General features: G+C 49.2%; 1 protein-coding gene across 1 annotated transcript in view; it reads left to right on the top strand.

Annotated features, from left to right (window-relative positions):
- Positions 1-27,457, top strand: part of FKBP6 (FKBP prolyl isomerase family member 6 (inactive)) — a 60,618-nt gene that overhangs the window by 4,545 nt on the left and 28,616 nt on the right. The window contains exons 6-8 of the mRNA XM_059897211.1: positions 1,625-1,819; positions 1,945-2,054; positions 3,233-3,325. Of these exons, the coding sequence (XP_059753194.1) occupies positions 1,625-1,819; positions 1,945-2,054; positions 3,233-3,323 (396 nt within the window). The 3' untranslated portion in view covers positions 3,324-3,325. The remainder of the gene's footprint in view (positions 1-1,624; positions 1,820-1,944; positions 2,055-3,232; positions 3,326-27,457) is intronic.

Raw genomic sequence — 27,457 nt, 5'->3', positions numbered from 1 at the left:
ACTTATTTCACTTAGCATAATACCTTCTAGGTCCGTCCGTGTTGTCGCAGATGGCAAGATTTCGTTCTATTTTACGGCTGAATAATGTTCCATTGTGTATATATACCACATTTTCTTTATCCATTCATCTATTTTTGGGCACTTAGGTTGCTTCCATATCTTGGCTACTGTAAATAATGCTGCAATGAATGTAAGGTGCATATATCTCTTTTTTTTTATGAATTGGGAGATGGGGATTGACAGATATACACTATTTTTTTTAATTTATTTATTTTATTTATTTATTTTTGGCTGCGTTGGGTCTTCGTTGCTGTGCACGGGCTTTCTCTAGTTGCGGTGAGCGAGGGCTACTCTTCCTTGTGATGTGCAGGCTTCTCATTGCAGTGGCTTCTCTTGTTGTGGAGCACGGGCTCTAGGCTCGTGGGCTTCAGTAGTTGTGGCACGCAGGCTCAGTAGTTGTGGCTCACGGGCTGTAGAGCGCCGGCTCAGTAGTTGTGGCACACGGGCTTAGTTGCTCCATGGCGTGTGGGATCTTTCCAGACCAGGGCTCGAACCAGTGTCCCCTGCATTGGCAGGCACACTCTTAACCACTGCACCACCAGGGAAGTCCCTATAGTAATTTTTCTTAAACACCAGTCAGCCTTCAGTCATTTTCTTCATTCACTTTCGTGACAGTGGCTTTTGAAGCACAAGAGCTTTTAATTTTGATGAAGTCCAGTTTATTTATTCTTTAGATATTTGTGCTTTCAGTGTCATTATTAATCTAAGACCACAAAGGTTTACACCAGTGTTTTCTTCTAAGAATCTTACAGTCTTGAGCTCTTAGGTTTAAGTCTGTGGTCCATTTTGAGTTAATTGTTGTATGCTGTCTGAGGTAGGAATCCAACTTCATTCTTTTGCATGTTGACATCCATTTATCATAGCACCATTTGTTGAAAAGACTCCTCCTTCTCCATTGAATGGTGTGGCACCCTGTTGAAAATCAGTTGACTCTAGATGTATTTGGCTTGTTTCTGGATTCTCAATCTGCATTGTTGGTTCTGTTCCACTGATCTATATGTCTGTCCTTACGGGTATCACACTGGCTTGGTAATTAATAAATTTTGAAATTAGTATGAGTCTCACAACTTTTTCTTTTTTTTAACGTTTTTTGGTTATTCAGGATCTCTTGAATTTCCATATGAATTTTCAGATCCGCTTGTCCATTTTTGCAAATTTTGGTAGTGGTTGCATTGAAAATGTAGAACAATTTGGGCACTCTTGCCATTTTAACAGTATTAAATCTTCTGATCTGTGAACATGAGATGTCTTTCCATTTATTTAGATCTTCTTTAATTTCTTTCAGCAATGTTTTATAGTTTTCAGTCTACAAGTGTTACACTTTAAATTTATTGCCACTTATTTTATTCTTTTTGATGCTGTTATAAATGGAGTTTTCTTAATTTTGTTTTTGGATTATTCATTGCAAGAGTAAAGAAATACAACTAACTCTCATATATTGATCTTGTGTCCTGCAACTCTGCTAAACTCATTTTTTAGCACTAATTGTGTGTGTGTGTGTGTTCTTAGGGTTTGCTGTATGTAAGACCACCTTCTCTTGACCTCCTGTCTTCCTTCTCCACAGGCCTTGTTGCTTCTCCACCGGCGATCGGTACCCCTTGAAGAGCAGCACCTGGTGGAGACCGCCAAGCTGCTTGTCCTCCTTAACCTGTCCTTCACGTACCTGAAGCTGGAGCGACCCGCCGTGGCCCTGCGCTATGGAGAGCAGGCTCTGAGCATTGACCAGAAGAACGCCAAGGCCCTCTTCCGATGCGGACAGGTGAGTTGGAGGGCAGGGACTTGGGAATGGATGCCTGAAGAAGGGCAGCAGTGGTGTTCAGCTTGGGCACTGCAGAAGTGCTGTCTTTCCTAAAGTGTGCTTTTAAACTTTTGTCCTTTTGACAGGCCTGTCTCCTCATGACTGAGTATCAGAAGGCCCGGGATTTTCTAGTCCGAGCCCAGAAGGAACAGCCCTTCAATCACGACATCAATAACGAGCTGAAGAAACTGGCCAGGTGAGACCTGTGTTTGCAGGAGTGCAAACAGAGGAAGGAACATGTGGTGCGGCTGCCACTCTGGCCTGCCCGCTTGGGTGAAGGCCTGTTTGATGTTGCCAGGCTTGTGCTGGGAGGCAGCGCCCCCTAGAGCTGGCTTTGTGAAGTGCTCGGCGCTCTGACCCACAGCTCCCAGGCCGTGGGGTGGGGGGGCGGCTGTAGGACAGACCTCCAAACCACACATGCCTGGACCATTGCCCGCCTCCCTGTCCTCCCCCAGAAGTAAGCACCCTAAAGAGGTGGCCAGTGTGACTTTCAGAAAGGGCAGTGTTCTTCGAATATTCTTCCCTGCTCGCCACCAACTGAGGACTGCTGTTCTCAACTGACTGCAGATCCTGGTTTGATGTGAAATGGCTCTTTCGAGTCTAGTCATACCCTAGGGTGACGCTCTTGTTACCCAGGTGATATAGATACCAACCTTGAAGTAATCTAACTTTTTCTGATTGTAGAAGCTACATGTTCATTGTAGGAAACTTTGAAAATTTCAAAATAGTTAATCACCCATAATTCCATCACTTCATATTATAACCACTGGGTTTTTTTGTTTGTTTGTTTGTTTGTTTGGTGTTCTTTTGTTCCTCTGTATTGGTGAGATTTTTCTACTCCTGTTAACATTTTTAAATGTTTAATCCAGATTGCTAGTTAAAGCTTTCTTGCGATTAAAAAAGGTCTGAGGTGTGTGTACCTCTTATTTGGATCCGATTGTTTGCATTTCAGGCCTTTAACACTTTCTAGCAATTTCCTTTCTGGCATTTATAAATATCCTGTCAAGTTAAGTGTAGAAATTTTGGAGTCTGACCATTCTTTAGCAGGAAAATCTCAAGATAAGTCTGAGGTCTCTGAGTGTGAGGTGTTGCTCGGCAGGACCCTGCCGGCAGCCTCACTGACAGCGGCTCCCGGCCTTCGAGGCTGCCATCTTTGCAGACGGTGCGCTTTTTGTCCAAGGGCTTCCTGAACAGCCCTCGGGAGCTTCCCCCACCCCACCCCCCACCCCCAGCATTGCTTCCACCCACTCCTGATTCGGTTTAAGGCCTGCTGAAGTTTCGGTGTTTCTGGACCTGAGTGGAGAATTCCAGCCACCAGGTGTCACCTCCCACAGAGACAGCCCTTCTCTAACTACTGTGTATTTCTCCCGACAGCTATTACAGGGATTACATGGGTAAAGAGAAAGAAATGTGTCACCGAATGTTTGCTCCTGGTGAACATGGCTCTACAGTAGGAGAAAACTAAAGGTAAGGAATGGGCTGATGCATGAAAAGCTTCAGGATTTTGTCTAGTACAGGTCTTCCCTGTAACGGTGGGGTTATGTCCCAATAAACCCATCGTAAGGTGAAAATATCATAAGTCAAAAATGCATTTAATACATCTAACCTCCCGGAACACCCTAACTTAGCGTCACTGGTCTTAACCGTGCTCAGAACACTGACGTTAGCCTACAGTTGGGCCAAATCAGCCCACAGAAAGCCTGGTTTTATTATATAATAGAGTGTTGACTGTCTCGTGCAGTTTATTGAACACTGTACTGAAAGTTGGACCAGAATGGTTGTCTGGGTTCAGAACGGCTGTCAGCGTGTCGGTTGTTTACCCTCGTGATTGCGGGGCCGATCAGGAGCTCTGGCTTGCTGCCTGGCATCATGAGAGCCACTGGGACAGCATGCTGCTAGGCTGGGAAAAGATCAAAATCCAGAATTTCAAGTACCGTTTCTGCTGAACGTGTATCACTTTTGCACCATCATAAGGTGGAGAAGTCATGAGTCAGATCATCGTAAGCCGGGGGCTGTCTGTGTGAGGATGTGGGCTCTTCTCCTCGGCCCCCAGTGACTAGTGCTGCCTACAGTGAGGAGAGAAACCCTCCTTCCTGGAGCTGATGGGCCGCTGTGGTGCAGGGGGAAGGCACGTGCTGTGGGCCTTCTCAGAGAAGATCACAGAAGTGAGGGAGGTCCATCCAGGGCTGGAGGTTAGACTCATAGGTTTGGGAAGCCTTAAGCCTAAAATTGAAAACAGAAATGTTTCATGGTATATGTTCACCTCCCTCACAGTAGCGTGGAACATGAAGCTGTGAGTATAGTTATTAATGCAATGGTTTATCTGGGTGTTGAAGATAATGCTTTTCTTAATCTGGTTTCTCCCTAAAACCTGAAAGCCTCCAACCTCACCTTCCATCTAACACATTGTTAAAGACGATCCACATGTCGAGGGTGGGACTGGTTGGTAACTGCTAAGTTCCAAGTATTCCGAGAACTAGAGACAGAAGGTTTTCAGAGCAGCAGGGGGTGGGCACACCCGGTCCTGCTGCACCCAGGGTTTAGCTGCTCGGGGCTGCGGTTTCCCCAGGACTACATGACATAACCCTCTTGTCTGGTTTACTGTTACTTCAGAAAACTAATGGAAACAAAATCACCTGCCTTAAACACCTGCTTAGTTGGGTAGATAGCTCTGCTCTCTTGAGAGAAGTTAAACAAGGGACAACAAGAAAACAGCTGCTGGACGGGCTCATGGTGATAAATCTCTCCTTTGTTGCCTCCTCCATCTCCCTACAAAAGAGGCTTGAGAGAAGAAGGCAGTGAAAAGGCCCATTCATCTCAGGGCTTTTGCAAGTGATCTGTACACTCTTGTCTCTGCCCCGTCAGAAACAACCAGTCGGTATCAGACGTAACGTCGCCGTCACCACTGACCGTGACCCTGTGACCTTGGCCTTCAGGTCTTGCGGGGACATTGGCATATTAGCAGGTCTCCTGAGCTGAGACGTGAGCCAGAGGACTTTTCTCATTTGGTGACTGTCAGTGTCTGCCAGAAATGGACGCCCAGTGGCTTTTTGCCAGACATTTTGAGCTGGGAGCTGGCAGGTTCTGCCACTTAATGAAGATCTGATTCTTCCCAGGTCTGTCCTAGAAACAGACTTTGGAAACCCAGCAGGGAAACAAGTGTCCTTTCTGTTGTCCTCACCTCCCAGCTTTCTGCATCTGGCAGACGTTTTGGAGCCGCTGATTCTTAGATGGTTTCAGCGGTATCCCTAAGTCTCGAGTTTGTCTTATCACCAGCAATGGCCACGATCATCAGACTCCCACTGCCGTTGAGGTTGTAACACGTTTTGGCTTTTGCGTCGTTGGTCTTGCTGCTCCCCTTTTTTTCTGTTGTACTTGTGCCTAGTTAGTCACTTAAAATGTCTAGGTTTTTAGATTATGTTGCCAACTAGTTTTAACTAGGATCATTTAAAATGTGTACTTGTCTTCCAAGATGTTAGATGCTACTGACCCTTCTCCATCTTGTCTTCAAAGATGTTAGATACTTCTGGTGGAACAAGAGTTCCCTCAATTATATTCTCTAAGCCTCTGGTGATAGACGCAGTTTTTTGAGATCAATAGACCATGTCCTTTTCACCTTTGTATTTTGCAGCATCTGGAACCATGCCTGGCATGTGATTGACGCTCAGTAAATGTTAGTTGGATCAAATATGAAATAGCTGAAATGCTAGCCCAGCCTCTTTGAAACCATACCTTCCAGGCTGGCTCTTGTATTGGCTGTCAGGACTCATGTTATTGCCAGTAACAGAAACCCATTTTTAACTAGTGTCCACTAAAAAAGAGGTTTACTGAGGGGATCCTGGGGTAGCTCACAGAATCCAAGGAGATGGTGAACAGTCAGTAGTCGGGCAGGTAGAGACTGTGGGCCTCAGGGAATCAGTCTCATCTTTGCTTCATTCTCTCCTGCCCTAAGGAATGCCCAGGCGTCCATTTACACAGCCTTTCTATTGGAGAGGGGTATTCCTTACCCACACCTCCCTCCTCTTCCTGAACCAGCTGTAGCTCCAGTTTGAAAAATCTCGAAGCAGGGCTCTGACCTGGTTTGGAGGGTGTGGAGTCCCAGTTATCATATCATTTCATCCAAAAGGATTTCCCTGTGTATCTCTAAAAGATAAGGACCACTCTTGCACATTTTCTTTTATTCTCTGAACTGCTTATTTTTCTGTTCATTTGCTTTGACTTTTCTCTTTTCCGTGTTATAGACTTTCCACAAATGGTTGGTGTTTCTTGGTTGCTTATTCACATATAAGAATGAAACAGTAAGGAAAGTTGACCAGGAGCTCTGTCACCTGGGCAGGGCTTTTCGACTCATCCTTCTTAAGGCTGAACAGATGGGAGCTGACTGAAATGCTTTAAGATCCTTAAATACCACAGGGAGGGGCTTTGTATTGGGCACCAACTACTATACTAGCTTCCCAGATTTTCCTCGGGTGGATTTCCCCCCGAAAATAGGGGGTACAAGTTCTGTATTATTTTAATCTGTATATCCTCAATTTCTAGTGAGGTTGAGCATCTTCTTGCATATTTATTGGCCCCGTATATTCTTTAGGCAAATTTCCTATTGATATCCTTCGCTCACTCTTGGGTCTTTTCTTCATTGTTTTGTAAGAACCCTTTTTCATGTGAAGGATGTTCACTAAATGTCTGTTTTGTAAGTTCACATATTTTCTTCTAGTTGTTCTGAGTACTTATACATTTACATGTATCGCTGTTTTCTGTGTGGCCTCTGGAATTCACATTATGCTTACACTTGACCTGTGGGAGTAGCAGAGGTCTGTGATGAGTGAGCAGGAGAGCTCAGGGGTAACGGGTTTCCTAACAGTTCTGCCTGGAGTCTGAGCGTCATTCCATGTCCACAGTGCTCCGTAATGTCCATAAGCCCATTTAATCTTCCCAGCATTTTTTTAAAATGCTCTTTATTTTTTTTTATTTTATTATTTTTTTATAAATTTATTTTTAGCTGTGTTGGGTCTTCGTTTCTGTGCGAGGGCTTTCTCTAGTTGTGGCGAGCGGGGGCCACTCTTCATCGCGGTGCGCGGGCCTCTCACTATCGTGGCCTCTCCCATTGCAGAGCACAGGCTCCAGACACGCAGGCTCGGTAGTTGTGGCTCACGGGCCCAGTCACTCCGCGGCATGTGGGATCTTCCCAGACCAGGGCTCGAACCCGTGTCCCCTGCATTGGCAGGCAGATTCTCAACCACTGCGCCACCAGGGAAGCCCCCAACATTTTTTTGAGGGAGAAATTATCTCCGTTTTACAGATTGGGAAAGGAATAAAGCTCAAGAGAATTAGACCCTTTCCCTGTTTGCGTGTGTGTAAACAACTGTGACCATTTTCATTGGATTTGAAATGTAAACCCCAGGTGATATCTGAGGCTTTGAATATATTCAGCTTCTTTCTTCAGCTGGAGCGTTATCACTGGTTGCTCAGGGATTTTTTATTCCTTTCTTAGGTGTTTAGGAATTTCCTCCATCTTCTCTGCTTTTCCATACTTAAGAGAAGCTGAAGCCTTTGGGCTGTAGAATTAAGAGGATTGAGCCGTGTTGCTTGGCCAGCCTCAGGGAAAGAGTATCCTAACAGACTTCATAAAAAGTGTTTTCTGGGAAGTCAAAGCAGCTCCCAGGAGGCTCAGGTAGCAATAAAGGCCGAGCTGTGGAGAGTCCACTCCTGTAGTTGAGATTCTGGGATTCGTTTAGTCCTGGTTCAGAATGTTGGCCGGAGTGAGCCCTGGAGCAGCAGGCCCCACAGAGCTCGGCGCCGAGGCTCGAGGGGTCCTCTGGGGTCAGGGGTTCCCTTGTTCCAAAATAGCCTTCCTGCGTCCGGCCCGTACCGGCCAGGTGCCCGGAAACCCTAGGAGCAGAGCACCATCCCTCACAGTGTGCGACCAGATCCAGACGGAGAAGCTGTTTGATCCCATTCTTCCCAAAGGGATTAAGGAGAAACTCTCAAATCTACTGTTGAGTCTATAAAGATATTTCACGCCTCCAGTTAGGCTCGTCTGAATCCTGAACAAATAATAACTTGCTTAAGTGTAGTTTTATGATTTTATATATTAATTCTGACTGACTTTCCTTGCATCTCCACTTTTTTTCCTCCTCCAAATGGAGATGTGTTTTCTCAAGAGTAACGGGGCCAGGCAGGCATCCTCTTGTTCTCGGATGAGGGCCGTGCTGTTTTCCAGGCAAACTGTTAGACCCAGTCTCTTGGTCTTTAGGAAATCTGTGAAATGCCTTTTCTCCCAGCTCAGGGGTGTCATTGAAGTCATCCCTTTGTTGTGTGACTATAAATAACTCCACTTAGGTTGGCACCTCTTCATTTTACCCCTTCCTGGGAAACGTTTCCGCTGGTAGAGCTTCTTTGGCCCGTTCACCTCTCTCTGCAGCCTCTCTTGGCAGCCGTAACAGGCCCCAAACCTGCTGCCTACTGAGATTTACTTCTGTACTCTTAGTAGGTGACGTATCAATGAGGGCTAGTTAATTAAATGTCAGGCGATAACTAGGTTCCTTTCTCTAATCTTCAAATCAGTGATTACTGAAGTGCCGTTACCTTTCCTTATGGGGCTGAAAAATGGGAAATTTGGATTCTCAGTCTTAGCTTGCTTTCTGTGACATCAGCCAAGTCATTTAACCCCTCTGGGCTTCAGTCTTGTCACCTGTAGGATGAAGCGATTAGATCTTTAAGGTCACTCTGTACCTCTTTCTCCTGTCAGATGTTGGCTCAGTTGTTTTTAATTTCTTGGATTCATAATCACCTAATTATGAATAAGCCTTGTCTCCAGGCCTATGTAAGCCAGACCCTGATTTAGGTAAATAAGGATACAGGCAAATAGTGAAAGAAGTGAGCCTGAGCAATAAGGAATAAACACGTAGTAAGCCTCTTAGTGCCTTGAGACACTTCAGGGGGAGGATGAGGGGTCTTAGTTTGGTTCTCCTGACTGCCCTTTGAGGGCCCTGCCAGAGCAGCCCCAGACCCAGGATGAAGCCGAGATGAATGGGGATGAGCCTCCGAGTCTCAAGAACCCAGAGAAGGGTTTTCAAATCTGTTAGACAAAGGGAATGAGCACAAATCATCTGTAGCGCAGAGGACAAGGGTATGTCCGCAGGGATGTGGTCTGCTTCATCCACACCGTGGTCATTGTCACAGACTGAACAAAAAAAGCTGTGAGAGACAGATGCAGTCCTTGGCTCTTTAATTCTTTTTGGCATCCCGACACATCACAGGGCTTGGTGATGATGATGATGATTCTTGGTGAGCTGCATGTGATAGCCATGAGTGTAAGAAAATTCCTCTGTGCTAGTTTCCTACCGCAGCTGTAACAAATGGCCTGGAGAAGCTGCTTGCGTCCCTTGGCTAGTGGTCCCTTCCTCCATCTTCAAAGCCAGTAGCATAGCATCTGCAAACTACCATACCCTCCTGCCCTGGTCAGCATCTCTCCCTCTCTCAGTCCCTCCCTCCCCTCTGCTTCTGTAGTCATGTTTTCTTCTCTGACTCTGACCTTCCTGTCTCCCTCAGAATCCTTCTGAATGCATCGGGCCCACCCAAATAATCCAGGATACTCTCCCATCTCAAGATCTTTAATTTAATCACAAACTCCCTTTTGCCACATATGGTGACATAGTCACAGGTTCTGTGAATTAAGAGGTAGACACCTTTGGGGGGTGGCCATTATTCTATCATACCCTCTTACGTATCACCACATACTGGGAACTACAGATCTCTTTAAAGATAACTCAGAGCCATACATCCTAAATGTTCTCCACTTAGTCCCTTCTGTCCCAAATAAGACAATCATAACAGCCTTCCTTGGAACATTTCCTCTCTTGTGGTCATCCCACTGGTGGCTGGGGGAATAATGGTATAAGGGGAAAGGACTAGAGCCAGGAGACAGTCACAGCCAACCTCTCAGCCAGCAGATGAGGGCCTGAATGCAGACGTGGGGAGCAGGGTGCAGAGGGAGAGACTATTTTAGGTGGCAGAATCACATGGTTTGGTGTTGGGATGAGGGAAAGAATCAAGAATGATCTCCAGATTTCCAGCTTCAATAGCTGGGTCCCTGGAGGCATTAGCAACTGAAGGAGGCTTGGGGCAGGTATTTTTTTTGTGGGCTTGAGGAACTTGAGGTACCTGTAGGACGTCCAGGTGGAGGTAGCCGGCAGGAAGTTGACTGTGAGTGTGGGGGTCAGAGAGGAGGTCTGGCTGGAGAGCACGTGGCAGCCACGAGTATATGCAGGGCGCTAAAATCCAGGCATGTGACGAAGTCACCCAGGAGGCAGTGTAGAGAGAGGAAGACCGTGGGCCAAGGATGGACCCTGGCAGCACCAACATGGAACTGAGAAGAGAGGCTGGGAGCCAGGAGGACGAGTGGGAGGTTTAGCTGGGAGTCTAAACCAGAGAAGAGAGCAGGTGGATTGTAATTAGAAACATGTTGAATAATGTAAACCTTGTTTTGAAACAAGGGTGGCAGTTGGGTGGCACTTTTGACCCCTCTTTGATCTTGTCTTCTGTTGTCTGCACCATGGCACTGTGGCACCTGATGGCTGTGAACGCTGACAGTTGTCATCAGAGGAAGCATGCTGTGAGTCCTAGGTCACCCGCAAGTCAGGGCAGAGGCCTGGGGGTGCTCTCTGGTTCAGTTTAAAGCTAAAAAGTGTGGGCTTTGGGGGACCACTCAGAGAGCTTGATGTGTGTTCCCAGCAGGGAGGGGACACACAGTGACGCCGGCCTTACGCCAGCGGTGAGAAGTAGAGAGGCGTAGCCGGCTGGGGGTGGGGAGCGCACCAGGGCGGCTGAGGGGACTGCAGCAGGAACAGTCGGTGCGGAGCAGGCCTCCAGAGGCCAGGGCCAAGGCGGGGACAGGCAGATGAAGGTGGGCGCAGCAGCGAGGGCTGGCTTTGAACGCTTGCCAGGCACGGTGGCGGGAACAGGAGGGGCAGGGTGGAGAACCAGACAGGCCAGAGGACACAGCCAGCTGGTGAGGTGGCCAGCACATCACATCACACAGTGTGTGAGTGGGCTCGGGCTCCTTGTAAAATTCTTTTCCCTCAGCTGGATGTTTGAGATACCCAGACTAGGTTATTCCGATTAAGTAATGCGTTTTGAGAAAGAGAACTAGTTAAATGGCTTCAGGGAGGGTCTAGGGATCTTCACCTTAACGTGCAGCATTTGTGCATTTTCTGGGATTTGAAGCGGGATCCATAGCTCTCACCAGTTTTTTTGTTTGTTTTGTTTGCTTTTTTTTGGCTGCGTTGGGTCTTTGTTGCTGTGCATGGGCTTCCTCTAGTTGCGGCGAGCAGGGGCTACTCTTCGTTGCGGTGCACGGGCTTCTCACTGCGGTGGCTTCTCTTGTTGCGGAGCACGGGCTCTAGGCGCGCGGGCTTCTGTAGTTGTGGCTCGTGGGCTCCAGGGCGCAGGCTCAGCAGTTGTGGCGCACGGGCTTAGTTGCTCTGCAGCATGTGGGATCTTCCCGAACCGGGGATTGAACCCGTGTCCCTTACGTTGGCAGGCGGATTCTTAACCATTGCACCACCAGGGAAGTCCTCTCACCAGTTTTTTCAAAGGGCTATATGACCCATAAAAGGTGAAGACCAACTGTTCTAGAGGTTTCTCACAGATGCTGTTCATGTCTGCTTGCTCACTCTGGCTCACTGTTGCAGGACTGGAGGGAAGGGCTCTGGGCCAGCGCTGCGGGTGGGCAGTACTGGTGCAGGGCTGGTGCACGACACCGTGGGAACTCCGCTTACCCTGCCCTGATCCTTGGCTCTTTGTCCTCGGGTTTCAAACATAAACATCCCAGGCTCTGCAGCCTCCGGCTCCTGGTTCCAGGATTACATCACTTCTCCATCTTCTCTGTTACATTTTCACACTCTTCTTTGATTACTGCCCATTATTTTGTGCAACTGTTGTGGACACCTATCATATCATTGCTTGAGTTTCTATTTCACAGTGACTGTGCCTTTTCCCCAGGCCTGGGGTTTACTCTCTTCAGAAGCAGCTTGTTTAGTATTAATATATTCAGCTGGAGTCTGCCCTACTGGACCTTTGTCTGTGTTCTCTGCCTGAGTCTGACTTCTTTTGTTTTTGAGGGTCTCCTGGCTGATCTTTCCTTGAGCCCTGGGTACATGATGGCTTTTCTCTCTGCCTTTTGCACCTCAGTGTGCAATGAGTATTGGATTTTCAAAATGAAATTTGAACTTCTCTGTTTTGATGCACTTTCATTTATGCTAAAGTGTTTCTTTTTATCGGTTTCAATTTGAAAATTCAGCTGACTGAACCTCATAAAATCCCAGTGTCTGATCTTGGAGGCTCTCCCTACCCATCTGCATTCCCGGGCACATGTTTGTGCTGAGTGAATGTTGAATACAGGGTTTATTTCTACAGTCATTTCATGAGGCACAGACTAGACTGAGTTTTCTTTTTCATTGATGAGTATTAAACTTTTTATTATGGACATTTTCAAACCTATGCAGGTTTAGAAAGAAGAGCATGACAGTCTGAGTTATCAGCATATTCTGCTGTTCTGTTTCCTCTACCACCCCCCACCCCGTAACTTTTTGTCATATTTTAATTTAAATTATAAAAATGCTACCTGCTTATAGTTTTAACCCAAAAAGCGGAGAATAAAACCTCGCAGTCCCCAAACCTACTCCCTAGAGGTAACCACTGATGTTTCATAGGTGTCCCTCCCTAAGGGTTTTTATGAATATTCGAGATTGTGGGTGTCAATGTAATCTTCCCCACAAATAGAATTATACATCTTGTACCATAATGCAATTTGGATGTTTTCTAGGTTAGCACACAAAGAACTACCTCATTAAAAAAAAAAAAGACCCAGTAGCATTCCATCCTGGGAAGGAATCATCATATTCTTAACAGTGATTGATAGATAGAGGGATGGATAGGTAGATAGACAGGAGATGACATAGTTATCCCCACACCTGAGTTTTCTATGGTATTTATTTAAATGTCGTGTCACTGGGTGGTAGCATGTATATCTTCAGCTGAACTAGGAATCACTAAATTGACCTCTCAAGTGTTTATACCACGTTACATGCCCTTTGGTAGTGTCTGAGATTCCATTCCATAGCTTTGCCATCATTTGTATTGTTAGATGTCTTAATCTTTGCCAGTTTGGTGCATCCAAAATGGGATCTTGTTATCAGAATTGGCATGTCCCTGATCAGGCATCTTTTCACATGTGTACAGTCACATGTCCTTTCTATAAATTGCCTGTTTCTCTGTAACCAAACACCTTTCTGAATTTTTCAGTTTTTTGATAGTTATTAAAATGTCAGTTGCTTCCCTGGATACTCTAGGCATATGATCGTCGTATATAAGTAATGGTAACTTTGTCTTCTCCTTCTCACCTTCTCTTATTTTATTCAGAGCCCATCTCACCATGTGGGCTGAGTGCTTCCAGAACAGTGTTAGATGGTGGTGACGGCTCAGCACCGCATCTTTCGTGACCATAGTGGGTGACCTGTTGCTGCTACACTGCTCAGCATGATGCGGACTTTCTGTTGAGATATATTCTTCTTTTTACCATGTTAAGGAAATGTTTTTATACTAAAGGCTTCTATCAGGAAAGATTGTTATCAAATGCCTTCCTGTCACAAAGATAAGCTTTTTTTAACCTTTGACCTCTTATTATGGTTTATAATATTGAATCTTCGCGGCAAGGATAGCAATACTGTGCTTTTTTTTTTGGCTGCATCGGGTCTTCGTTGCTGCGCGCGGGCTTTCTCTAGTTGCAGCGAGCGGGGGCTACTCTTCGTTGTGGTGAGCGGGCTTCTCATTGCGGCGGCTTCTCTTATTGTGAAGCATGGGCTCTTGGCGTGTGGGCTTCAGTTGTTGCAGCACGCAGGCTCAGTAGTTGCGGCACGCAGGCCCTAGAGTGAGTGGGCTTCAGCAGTTGTGGCACACGGGCTTAGTTGCTCCGCAGCATGTGGGATCTTCCAGGACCGGGGATCGAACCCGTGTCCCCTGCATTGGCAGGCAGATTCTCAACCACTGCGCCACCAGGGAAGTCCAGAAATATTGTGCAATTTTAATTGGTTGCTTTGGGAGAGCGGCAGAGTTCCTCTAACACAAAAGAGCATGTTCCTTCCCTAAGCAAATGCATTCATAGGACATTTTGTAATGAAAGACTTTTAAACTCAGTAGGAGAATTTGAGGCAAAAGGAAACTAAATTTGTTCTTCATAGGTTAACAGGAGTTCTCTGTTTTCCTCGGGCTGCTTGATGCTCAAGAGGGAGGAGTCTGGGGGGACCGTCGGACGTGGAGAAAAAAGCAAAAGGAGAGCCCAAGAGCTCCAGGAGGAGGGGCAGAGGGAACCCGAGCGAGACCATGTTGATAGCCTGGGGTGCCCAGCTGGGCAGGCAGAGGCAATAAGCTCTTCCCAGATTCAAGTGCTTAGGATATTGGTACTTCTGTTTCTGTTGAAAGGATTGCAGGAAGTGAGGATACCTGTGGGAAGGGCCTCATTATACCTTTTTGATGTTTTAATGTGTTTCATTGATTACTGGTAAAGTTCAGCATCTCATTTATTTGCATTTCCACTACTTAACTTAGAAGTAATGTCTTGTTTCTGTCTAATACTTTGATAGTTTTACTTATTATGTTTAAATCTTTATGATACCAGCAGTTTATTTACATCCTTAATTTGAAGTAGGGATCTAACTTTATTTATTTATTTGTTTTTCCATTTTTAAAGCCTTTATTGAATTTGTTACAATATTGCTTCTGTTTTTATGTTTTGGCTTTTTGGCCCCGAGGCATGTGGGATCTTAGCTCCCCAACCAGGGGGATCGAACCCACACCCCCTGCATTGGAAGGCGAAGTCTTAACCACTGGACTGCCAGGGAAGTCCCTCTAACTTTATTTTTAATCAAATGTCTAAATAGTTGTACCCAAACCTTCTGCTTATTGACTTAAAATGCCATTTGTAATAGCCTGATCAAAGAGTTTAAACCTATATAGGGTAAATTCATTCTTCACATTAATGCTAGAATGAGTCTGTATGTTTGTATAACGAAGTTGGCATGTAGTAGTGGGATTAGTCAGTGGTCCCATGGGCCACCCTCTCTCCTTACTGACTCTGTGGCTGGAGCTCTGTCTTGGTTCATCAGTAGGTTCTGGGCCTGAGCAGTACAACTGCTGTTGGAACTCAAGCTGGACAGCAGTTACAGGTGATCAGAGGGCGTGTCAGGTTGGTTTTGGCCCCAAGGCTGGACATTTCTCAGTGTGATTGCATCACAGATCATCACAGACCCCATTGTTTCTCCATGACTTTGCGTGGGGTGGGACAGGAAAGTGCGTCTGATGTGTCTGCCCTCCCGCGTCCGGTGTGGCCGTGGCCCCGTCTCACTGCTCTGGCTCCGCCCGATCCCCTCCTCTCCTGGATGCTGACAGCACAGCACATGCCTCCAGTTCAGCGGCTGGGGTGGCCCTCCTTCTAGGCAAGCGTGTGAGTGGACTGTCAGCTGGAGCCCACAGTGGCCTCTCCAGTGTGCTGGTCTTAGAATAGTTGGGCTTATTGGCAGCGTGGGTTTGCAGAGGAATAAATGGGAAACGAGTGGGAAGTGAGGTGCTGCAAAATGAAGAGTGAAGCTGCCAGCTTTCGAGTGCCTGGACTAGGAAACGGGCACCACGTCACGACCTCACCCTGGCCTGTCGGGCAGGGCAGTGTGAGCACTGGCCCAGGCGAAGGGGTTGCTCTTCCTGCCATGGTTCTTAAGCCCCGCAGTCTCTTCCACGGAGCAGCCAGAATCATCTTTTTTAAAAGTCATTTCTCTGTTCAGAAGCTCCAGTGACTTGCCTTTTAATGCCTCTGTGGCCCGTGTGACGGGGCCCCTTCCTGTCTTTCTTCCCTGTGTTCACTCCTCCCTGGCCACACTGGCTTCCTGGTGCCTCTCACACACTCCAATCGTGTTCTTGACTCTGGGCCTTTGCATCGACATTCCTCCAACCTGGAAAGCCCTTCTGACTATTCAGAGCTCAGTCTACTTAAATGTCCCCTGCTCAGAGACGTCTTTGTCTTTCCGGTTACTTTATGTTAAACAACAACCTGCATCATTCTGCGTCCCAATAGCCTGCCGATTTTTCTTCACAGCAGTTATGTGTTTTGGTTTATTCATCTCTTTATCCCACTAAAGAGAGTCCCAGGAGGTGGTGACTTTGAGGTTTGTCCGTTGCATTTCACTGGTGCCATGTTTTTCTGTAATTTGTTATAAAGGCCAGCCAACAAGGCTTAGCCAGCAGGGTGCCACAGCACTTAGAGGCACAGAAAAGCACCCTTCATGGTAGATTTAAATGAGAAGCAAGGTGGCCATCTTGAGGCAGCACTGGCCTTCCCTCCTGCCTACACTGAGCCCACCTGCTTCTGCCCAGGGGTTGGGTTGGGGGGAATGTCTCAGGGCAGGTCTCTCCCCCGACTCAGAAACTGCTGTTCAGCAAGATGGGAGTGAAGGATGTGTTCTTCCTCTGACCGCCACCCCCTGGACACACACCACATGGTCCAGACAGCTGCTCACACCAGGGCACCAGGCTGGGATGGCGCATCAGCTAGCGCCCACCCCTGTGTACCAACCAGCATTTTTCGTGGCTCTGGGGCCGGCGTTGGGCTCTGGGGAGGGGGGGAGCCGTGCCTGCAGACCCAGCACCACAGAGCCATCGATGGGCTGTCATATTAGCTTTCACTGTGTTCCTGCCTTCAGACAGTGTCACACTGGTCTTGTGACAGCTGGTGAAGTACACACTATCAGGCACATTTTGTAGGTGAGGAACAGGAGGTATTACTTGTCCAGGATCACAGAGCCGGAAATAGTCCACTTGGGTCTCTTGGCTCTGGAAAAAGTACCACACTGTGTCTCTTCCGTCAGCGCCCACGTTACCTGTCTGTGTGGTGAGGCCAGTCGTCCTGTGGAACTGCCTGGCGAGGCCTGTCCAGGCTTCTTGTCTGGTCACATCCCGAGTGGTTCGCGCTGTCTGGCGTGTGTCACGGGTTTTGTGTGTCCCATTGAAAGCAGCTGCTGTACGTTTGGCTCTTCGGGGGTGCTTTTCGTGTCTTTGAATGGTGGAGGAAGTGTTAGTCCTTGTGGAACAGTTGAGAAAGTCTAATGAATAAAAGCTCTGCCTGCATTCAGGAATTAGTCATCTATTCTGGGGCCTCATCTGAACAATGAAGTTGAACTGGATGGTCTCAGGGTCCCTTCTAGTCTGGTTTTCTGAGATTGTGTTCTTGATTTGAAGTTTCAAAGCCACCGTATTCATCGGTCACCATTTCCCCGGACCCACCCCCTAGGGGCCTTGCAGCAATGGCGTCTGTCCCTGACCGCAGACCCGGGACTGGCTTTGGCGCCCCTCTGGGACGTCTGAGTCCCGTTGTGTTTCTAACTGCTGTGTTTGATTCCTAGATTCCTCAGCTAACTACAAGCAAGAGAAGCGAGGCTGCCCAGTTCTCCATCGTTATGGGGGGTGGGGAGGGAGCTTTCTGGAAGGAACTCCCCAGAGCAGACTGCGTGGTGGTTACCTGCTTGGAAGAGGGGCTGGGATTCTGCAGCCCGAGGCCACTGCCTCATCTCTGACACCGCTGCTGAGGTGTTTGCACAGGTGCTGTTTTCTGTTTCACGTTTTCATACAGAGGAGGGGAAAGGGTAGCTACTGACAAGTAGAAAAATGCTATTTTTTAAAGGCAGTTTCTTGTTTTTTTCAAATAGAATTAGTTCTTGGTTTTTCTCCAGTCCCAACCCCCTTCCGGCTGCTCATGTCTCTGGGTAAATACAAATAGAGATGGCTTTGTGTATTTTTGTAGGGCTCTCCGTTTTGAGGAGAGAGAGTTATGTTACAGATGTTTTTGTTGTAAGCAAATAAAAGACTTCCTTGTCCTTGCAAGATCCAGTGTAAATTGTGTGAATTCACTTAAACTTATAAAGTCAGTAGGGAGGGTAGAGGGACAGCCATTCGTTGAGACCAGTTGGATCAGTGAGTGGAGCTGGGTTTGTTTGCTGGAGCCAGAGCAATTCTTTTTGATTGACCTAAGGGTGAAACGCGTGTGCATTTGGGTTGGGGTTCCCTTGAAATCTGCCCCCTTCTCTGGGGAGCTGTTTCAAGACAGTTAATTGGAGACCTGGGGGCCAGCCAGTCCTCCTGCACTCTTGTGCACCTCGGGTCTTGCAAAACGTGTGTGTCTGAGGTGTTATAAAGCCAGCCTCCCCGTGGTGTCTTGGACAGTGTGGTGCTGGGTGATGACAGCTGCCACCTGAGGGGCAGCCCGGGGCCCTCACAGCATCGCTGCAGCTCGTTCTTGCCACAGTTCTGGGAGGTGAGCAGTGGCCCTGCACTTACCAGGGAAGGAACAAGCTGGCCTCGAGAGAGTAAGACACTGCCCCAGGGCCTCCGGGCTCTTCCCCGTTAGAGCCGGGATGTAAATCGCTGCCTCTCCTGCCTCACAGCCCGCAGCGGGCCTGGTTTGGACAGGCCTCTGGCTCCCAGAGGGCTTGGTCGTCCCCACCCAGCCGCGGTGCTCAGCCCTCCTCTGCGAGCCTTGCTGTCCCCTCCTGGACCCTCACCGACAACTTCCCATCTCACTTGAGAGCCATGGCTGCGGCCTAGGGTGGAAGGTCTTGGCCCGGGTCACGCAGTTAGGGCCGAGCTGGAGCGCTTCTAGCGTGGAGGGGGGCCCTTTCTGTGAGGTGCTCAGGGACCTCTCCCCACTCGCCCCCCAGGAGAGTTGCTGTCTTCTAAGGAGGGTTTGGGCTCTTTTCCCTCAAGACAAGGCCTGAGGCCCTGGCTGACTTTTGCTGAGCAAACCGGGCAATAGGTGGCGACAAAACCTGCTCTATGCTTCCGGGCCAGCCCGCCTGGGCCGCAGCAGCAAGTGCCCTGGGCTGGGGGGCTGGAAGGGCCCTGGATGGGGTGGAGACCTGTTGGGACGGCTCTAGGCCTCTCTCTCGACCCAGCTGCTTCACATGGTCGCTCCATAAGACTGGTCTGGCTGGGCATTGGGGCCCGACTGCTGGGCCCCTGTCCTCCAAGAGGAAAAGGCAGCAAGTGTGGTCAGTCCTCAGCACAGCTGGAGAGGCGGAGAGGCTCTGCAGGCAGGTGACTTGTGACAGAGGAGGAGCCTGAAGGGCCCGCTGCAGGCAGGCAGAGAGCGTGGCAGGAGCAGAGGCCCGGAGGTGACCCACCTGTGCATCTGCACATTTGCGAAAATAAGTCTTTGCGTGGATGTCACTTGGGCAGACAGACGGGATGGATCACGGAGAGCTGTGTTTGTGTCGAGCTGGGAAACCACACCCTCCTTTGGGCCTTGGGGAGCCCTGCAGACCCCTCCCCAGGTGAACAGCAATCCTGGAGACGCCTGTTCTCTCTCGGGCTCAAGAGCCAGGCTGGCTTCAGGGAAGGGCTGGCCTCTTTCCTTGGCTCCTTCTCTCCTGACCTCATTAAGAAGCTTACCTTGACCTCTCTAATCGCTTTGGTCAACCCAGTCATGATAATGACATCGTAACAGTGAGGAGTCAGACTTAATCCAAAGCATCGGTTTAGCAAAAAAAGCCTGTGTGTTTGCGTTTGCACACATGGCACTCGTGTTTTTGGCCTAGGAGGCAAACATTCTAGAAAGAGGCGGAAATGCCAGAAGATAGATAATAAGGTGATATGATATAAATATTGTAATGAACCAAAAAATACGTTATCTTTCTTACAAATGTGATTTTCTTAATTCACAACCCTTCACACTAAAAGCGCAGCTGCAGGTGGAGCAGGACTTGAGTCAGATCTCTGCGTCCCCATCCTGCTCCCTCCACCGGCTCCCTCCTGCTGAGCTCGTACTCACCGACCACTCGGACAGGAGAAACACCCTTCTAGGGAGAAGCAATGTCAGGCCCAGAAAATTCACCATCCAAGACGGAATTGACTTGGGGGTTGGGGGGCGGGGCCACTGTGGCTGCTCTCTGAGAAACGTCAGGAAGTAAGAACAGCACCAGGAGACAGACTCCAGACAAACGGCCACTTTGGAAAAGATGGACTCCAGAAAAAGGGTCCCATGGCCCCAGAAAGAGCCCCACACTTTCTCCTGCCTAGTGACTCGGTGTTTGTGCAGCGACTGTGACGGGTGCTCACTGGATGCCAGTGGAACCTGAATCCAAATTCCCGATGCAAAATCTAAGCCGCTTTCTGAGAACCTCTTGAGGTAAATTGCGAGATGGATAAGTAAAGCGGAGATATGCCAGCGTCATCATCTGTTCATCAGGAACAGGCTTGCCAAACTCATGCTGCTGTGGCTTGTGCTGGAGGGACTCCTGCGTGACTCATGAGACCTCCGCACATACAGAGTATATCTCCACACCCTCACCCAAGGCAGTGAAAGTCATTTCCCTCACGCTGCTGCACCCCCCCTGCCCCAGCCCTGAGCCAGACCCTCAGGGGCCCTGCTGCCCTCCCTCCCGCTCAGCCTCATCCCAAAGCTGAGGGTTTTGCCTCCGTAGTGTCCCTTGTATCAGCCCCTAACTCTCCATCTCTCTGCCCTTCCTGGATCAGCTGTAATGACCTCTCTCCTTGATCACTGGACACCTTTCCCCCGAGCCTCCCCAGTCCTAGACTCCATCCCTCCTCCACCTGCTAGCCCCATCCTGCTCTGGCTTAAATGCTTCAGTTGCTCCCAGTAGCCTTTGAGATAAAGTTCAAACTCTCTAATTTAGCGTAGGAGGCCTGGCCTGTCTCCAGCCATTCCCTGCCAGGCTCCCTGCCTTCCAGCCACGCTGAGCCACCTGCGGTTCCTAAACGTTCACACCATTCCACCCCTTGTACCTCCCCATGTGTTGCTCTCAGACCAGACCACATTTCCATTCCTCTTCCAAAGCTTAACTTAAGACAGGATCCTGAGTGGAAGCCTCCAGGGCTCACAAAGAGGCAGGACACGTGTCCCCAGCAAACCGTCAGTCATCCCAGCAATCGTGGGAAAGGGGCCATTCAGCACAAGAGTGAACTTCTCTGCCCCCAGTCTGGCAAATAAAATCATAAATCTTCCTCTTTTCTTGGTATTAAAACATTTCTCATATTTTAAAAAATTATTTTAATTTCTTTATACAAAAACCACACGTATAAGATAGTTATAAATACATGCATAAACCTGGAAAGAAAAAAAAAACTTAAACGTCCCCCTCCTCCAGGCAGCCTTCCCTGACCACCCTGACATAGCTGCCTCCGAGATCCCCAGGCCCTTGGTTCCCAACACCCCACAGTAACTGGATGGTCTGGCCTGACTTCCCCAAGGCTGTGAGCTCCTCCAGGACAGGGACGGGATGTCACCTGACTGTGGTCCTCCATTCCCCTGCACAGTCAGAGAGACAGGAGCCCCGGTTTGTTGAAGGAATAAATGGAGCTCACTTATGAGCTATGTTCACATACCTCATGAAATCCTTATGGACAAGTCAGAAAGATAATGCAGAATAGGTGGCTTGAAATGAGGTCTGCCTTGGCTGGCTGTGTTGAGGAAATCTGGTTCAAGGGCCCTTGATGGAAAAAAAAGACGAACCCGGGTCAGACAAAAAGACTGTGAACTCAGCATGAGCCGTGGGCGGCAGCGACTGCTAAAGAGGGCAGGGCAAGTGCTGGTGGGGCAAGTGGGGGCCGTGGGACCCCAGAACCCCGGGCAGGTCTGCAGGCTGCAGATCTGGAGACGATCATCGACCCAGAGAAGGGCCGTGGGCACACGGACACCTTAACAACAGGGCTACCTCCCTCCGTGGTGGTTGTGAAAGCCAAACCCGATGGCATCTTCGGTGTCAGGGGAGCCCTAGGAGCCAACAGCAGACAGCAACTAGTTGGCTGGAAATGCAGTGAGGGTTTCCAACTTAATTGTGAATAGTTGTTGGAAAATGTGCAGTTGACTAGGAGGACTGAAGGTCACGACGATGTCAGCCCCTCTGAACTACCCAGTTCAGTCCCCACCCCGGAGATGGCGTGGCTCCCGAGCCCAAGGGTCACTCCCCGGGCACCACCCATGCTGTGCCCCTCTGCTAGGGCTGGCGCCTCCACCCCCGCTTCTCCTAAACCCCTGCAAGGCCCACTTGCCCCACCCCGTGCGGTGGCGTTTGGAGTCTAAAGCAGACGCCTAGGTGGGCTGACCCCTGCTTGGCCACAGCCGATAGCTGCCCGCCATCAATAGCACAGTGTCCCCGGCACACAAAGAGCCTTACTCAGGCTCCATGGAATGGATGTGAAAATCACCGAGGTGGATTTCCAACCTCAGAATTACTCAGCAGCCCTTTCCTGCGTCACTGGTTCCTTTTTGGATTCCATGAGGGAGCCCTTCCTAACCTTGCCCTTGATGCTTATGCCTCTTCTTCCCCTCCAAGCACCCCCTTCTCCCATCTCCAGGCCCAGTGACCTGGCCTCTTCCTCCACAGAGCCAAGAAACGTCACTGGACATGAAATAAGACCCCCCCCTTTCCCCTCACCCCTACTTCTGTATCTTTGCCCCCCTCACCTCCTCCCCAGGGTCCTCGGGACAGGAGTTAGGGGTGGGGGAAATGCCCACCCCTTGCCCCTTTCTGTGCTGTCGATCCGGGCCTCAGCGGTTCATCAGCATCCTCTGTTTGTGACACACAGGCTTCTTCTCCCCTTCTGCCTCCAAACATGGCCCAGTCTCTCCCTCCTAAAAAAGACTCCTTCGATCCTGCCTCCTTGTTTCACCCACAGCCATTTATTTTGTTCTATTTATTTACTTCTTGAAAAATGTAATCCATTCCCATGACTCAGAATTGATGTACAAGTGCCCTCCCTCCCATCCCCGCCCTCTGCCCCATTCCTGGTCCCTTCACTGTTGTCAATTTCCTCGTTATCCTTCCAGGAGAGTTAACAACTTGTACAAGAGGATGTCTTCATATATTCCTCCTCCTTTAAAAAAACGAGACATAATTCACATACTGTGAATATCACTCTTTTAAGTTACATAATTAAATGGGTTTTTTTTTAAACAAAAGCATGTTCGCAGGTCGTACAACCATCACCGTATCTAACTCAAGAATATTTTGATTACCCCAGAAAGAAAGGCCATACGCATCAGCAATCACACTCCACTCTCTTCTCTCAGTCCCTGACAGCCGCCAATCTCCTTTCCACCTCTATGGATTTATCTGTGCTGGACGTTTCACATAAATGGAATCATACAGTATGTGGCCTTTTGTCTCTGGCTTTTTTCACTTTAGCATAATGTTTTCAAGGTTCATCCATGTTGTACCGTGTATCAATACTTTATTCCTTTTTATGGCTGAATAATATACAATTATATGTATACACCACCTTTTGTTTATCCATTCATTAGGTGGTAGACATTTGTTTCCACTTCTTGGTTATTATGGATAATGCTACTGTGAACATTTGTGTATATTTTTGTTTGAACACCTGTTTTCAGTTCTTTTGGGTATATACCTAGGAATGGAATTGCTGGGTCATGTGGTAATTCCACATGTCATTTCTTGAGTAACAGTCATACTGTTTTCCACAGCAACTGCACCATTTTACATGCCACCAGCCATGTATGAGGGTTCTGATTTCTCCACGTCTTCGCCAACACTTGTTATTTTGAGGTTGTAGCAGTAGTAGTAGTAGTAGTAGTAGTCATACTAGTAGTGGTTTTATAGCTATTCTAGTGGGTGTGAACTGGTATCTCATTGTGGTTTTGATTTGTCTTTCCCTGAGGACAGCTGAAGTCAAGCATCTTTTCATGTGCTTACTAGCCACTTGTATATCTTCTTTGGAGAAATGTCTATTTAGATCCTTTGACCATTTTTTAATTAGATCATTCGTCCTTTCATTGTTGAATTGAAAGTGTTCTTTATATATTCTGGAACTAGTCCCATATCAGATTTATGGTTTACAAAAATTTTCTCCCATTCTGTAGATTGGTTTTGCACTTTCTTGATGGTGTCATTTGAAGCACAAAATTTTTGATGAAGTCCATATTTGCCTATCTTTTCTTTTGTTGCTTATGCTACTGGTGTCATATCAAAGAAACCATGGCCAAATCCAAGGTTGTGAAGATTTACCCCTGTGTTTTCTTTTAAGAGTTTCATAGCTTTAGCTCTTATATTTAGGTCGTTGATCCATTTGAGTTAATATTTGTCTATGGTATGTAGTAAGGGACCAACTTCATTCTTTTGCATGTGGGTATCCAGTTTCCTAGCACCATTTGTAGAAGAGAATATTCAAGACCAAACCCACTGAATGGTCTTGGTACCTTTGTCAAAAAGCGACTGATCATAAATCTATGGGTTTATTTCTAGACTGTCGAATCTATTTCAGTGATCTATATGTCTATCCTTATGCTACTACCAAACAGTCTTGATGACTGTAGCCTTGTAGTAAGTTTTGCAATTAGGAATTGTGAATCCTCCAACCTTGTTCTTTTTCAATCTTGTTTTAGCTACTTGGATTCCTTGCATTTTTCCATGTGAGTTTTTGGACCCGCTTGTCAATTTCTGCAAAAAAGGCAGCTTTGGGGTGGGATTTCAGTAGGGCCTGCATTGAGGAATTTGAGGAGTATTGCTATTTTCACAACACGAAGTCTTCTAATCCACGAACATGAACGTCGTTCCGTTTATTTAGGTCTTTAATGTCTTTCAGTGATGTCACGTGGTTTTCAGCGTATCTTCCTCCTCTCTGTTAAGCCCACACTCGCTGGGCTTTTGACTGAGCTGTCTGCACTTGCTTTCTCGGCGTCCCCGCCATCGCTTGCCCCTTGGCTCACTGCTGTCACACGTCAGCACCACCAATCCGTGGACACTACTCAGTGACCCCTGAGCTGACTGTCCAGGGGGGCACCTTCCTTCTGGAAAGAAGTCTTCTTCCCATGGACCTCTGAAATCACTTGCCACTTTGGAGCAGTCCTTTATTAAAGCACCTTCTCATGTAGCTTTCACAAAGCACTCTCCTTGTTCTGTCTTCTTCACTGACCCTCCTCCTCTTCTCTCCCCACTGCGCTCCCGCCACCTAGCCCCCCTCCTCTGCCAGTCCCGCAAATGTTGGGGTTCTGTCCTTGATCATCTTCTCTCCCACATGAATGAGTTCCTCTCGGGTGAACGCATCGACTCCCAAGGGGCTCAGCCTCCACCTTTACCTCAGAGCCTCCTGAACCTCTTCTTCCAGCCCCGTCCTCTCTGGACCTTCGGTGCTGTATCCCCAGGGGCCTTGAGACCTCCCCTCCCTGGTCTCTTCTGGGTAACCCGGGCGTCCTCTCACGTTTCTGAGTTTAGTTAATGATACACCCAAGCCAGAAACAAACCAAGGGAGTCGCCGTATTTGACTCTCCTCTCCCGTCCTCACTTCCGAAATCTCATCCATTGTCACATCCTGTGGTTTCTGCCCCCTCAGTATTCAAAAGGCACACCTAGAGCCGCATGGGTCAGGCTCCTGCCTTTAGCCCTGACTCTGTGCGTTGGGGACCAAGGTGGGGATACAGCAACCCCGCCCACAGCATTGGAAGCACAAACGCCAAATGACTGGTGCAGACTGCAGGCTCAGAGGAGGGGGAGGGGAGGCGGACACACACTGAGCTGTGAAGGACAGAGGTCAGCAGAGGAGGCGGGGGGGACCACAGCCACTGCACTGTGGAGACACCCGAGTGTGGGGTTTAGGAGCGGTCTGTCCTAGACGAGGTGGGAGGGAGGGCTTAGGAGGGGAGAGGGAGGCTGGCTGCTGTGGCTGGGAGACTGGCTGTGGTCAGAGACAACTAGGCTGGAATTCGTCCACATTATGCCTCTGTGACTCTGGATACAGCGCTTAACTCTGAAGCTTCAGCTTCCTTATCCAACACCTGGGTTGCGGTCAGGATCGCCTCCGATCACGCTTGTGAAAATCCTTCGTAAATGGTAAGGTGCTGGACGGGCAAAGGCAGCCCAAGGCCAGAAAGGGAAGCAGGTTGCACATTGTGAAGGTCACAAGTACCAAGTGCAAGGGCTCAGGTTTTACTGTTCAGGTGTGGTGAGGGTATTAGGTGGGACTCTCAACTCCAGCTGACAGAAACCCAACTTACTCGGGCCCAAACCAAAAGAGAATGGATTGGTCATTGTCATGGGTGATCCGGGGTGGCTCTGTCTGCAGCACAGCTGGGTCCTGCCGACCCAGGATGACGTCTGTGTCTCCGTCTGTGTCTCTCTGGGTTTTCGTCTTTCTCGCCCCCTCACCCACCGCATCTCTCACCTCTGCTTTCCTCTAGGCATTGGGGAACCCCTGGCAGCCTCAGCCTCACTCCTTTCAGGCACCAAGACCCAGAGCCTCACTGCCCGCTTTCACAGGGAAGCTTTGATTTCCGTAGGGTGGGTCACTGCCCATCCCAGAACCAATCAGGCAGGTGGGTGGTGTTCTTTGATTGGCCAACAGGACCAGTGCCCTCCTCTGGCATTGGGGTGGGGGCCAAGTGATGAGGTGGGATTGGGAAGGAAGATTCCCAGGGGCCAGGCTGTGGGCTGACATAACCTCTCCCACTACGGGGAGTCCTGGAGCTTCTGAACAGAGTGATTAATCCTCCTGTGAGGGGGTGGGAAGCAGTGCCTTGGGGGAGGGATGAGTAGGGCAGATCTGGGCAGTGGCCAGGAGTGCCTGTCTCATAGAGAAAGGCCCGGGCACCCTGCAGTTCCCAAGCTGTCCTTACCTCTCCTCAGACTTTTTCCTCAGCCTCACACGAGTCCTGAGAAGTAGGGAAGGATGACTTGGCTGTGCCCATTTAACAGGTCAGGTTGAATGGCTTTCACAACCATTAATTAATAACCATTAATGGGAGTAATGGTCCTGGGTTAGCAAACCATTAGGCTGCCCATCCTCCAGGGAGAGATTTGTATGGGGAACCCTCAGCAGCCACGTCTGGGGCCGGCGTCAGGCATGCACCCTCTCTTCGCCCCACGGACACGTCTGGGGATGGGAGAGGTTCGCACTGGGTGAGGGGCTGCAGGAGGCTTGCAGACTCTGCTTGGGCCTAACAGGGGTCTCGAGGAAGGACCAGGTACGGCCCGTCGGAGTCCAGCGCAGGGATGATCCAGGCGGGCTTCACGGAGGAGGCTGCCTGGAGCCCAGTGAGCACCCACGATGCGCTGGGGGCTGGGCTGAGGACGCGCAGCAGCCCGGGGCAGAGGGGCGGCCCCAGCGAGGGGAGGCAGGCAGTGGTGTGGACCGAAGCGCGCGGATGGGAAACTCCGGGCCCCACCTGGGCGCTCCGGGCGCTCAGGTGAAGCTTGGCCAGGAACCGCGCCCCCAGCCCGGCCCGGCCCAGCCTCCGGCGCTCCCCCCGCGGCCCCGGGGTCCCCGCCGCCCGGCGATTTCGGTGCGTCAGCAGAGCGGAAACGGGGAGCGGCGCCAGCCCGCGAGCGGCGGGGACGCGGCCTGGCAGCGGCCGGCGGCTCCGCAGGTTCTGTTCCGCCCGCGTTTGTGTTGGCAGCTGCCCGCGGCGCGCGGCCCGGCCGATGAAAGGGCCCTCTGTCTGCGCCTGAGCGGCCCCGCTCGCCTTTCATTCTTAATATAATCTTCACTTCATTTTTAACCGAGCAGAGGTTCTCTTGGAATTCTTCC

This window comes from Balaenoptera ricei, chromosome 15 (assembly GCF_028023285.1).
Source record: "Balaenoptera ricei isolate mBalRic1 chromosome 15, mBalRic1.hap2, whole genome shotgun sequence".
NCBI classification, from domain to species: Eukaryota; Metazoa; Chordata; class Mammalia; order Artiodactyla; family Balaenopteridae; genus Balaenoptera; species Balaenoptera ricei.
This window is presented reverse-complemented; position numbering and strand designations above follow the sequence as displayed.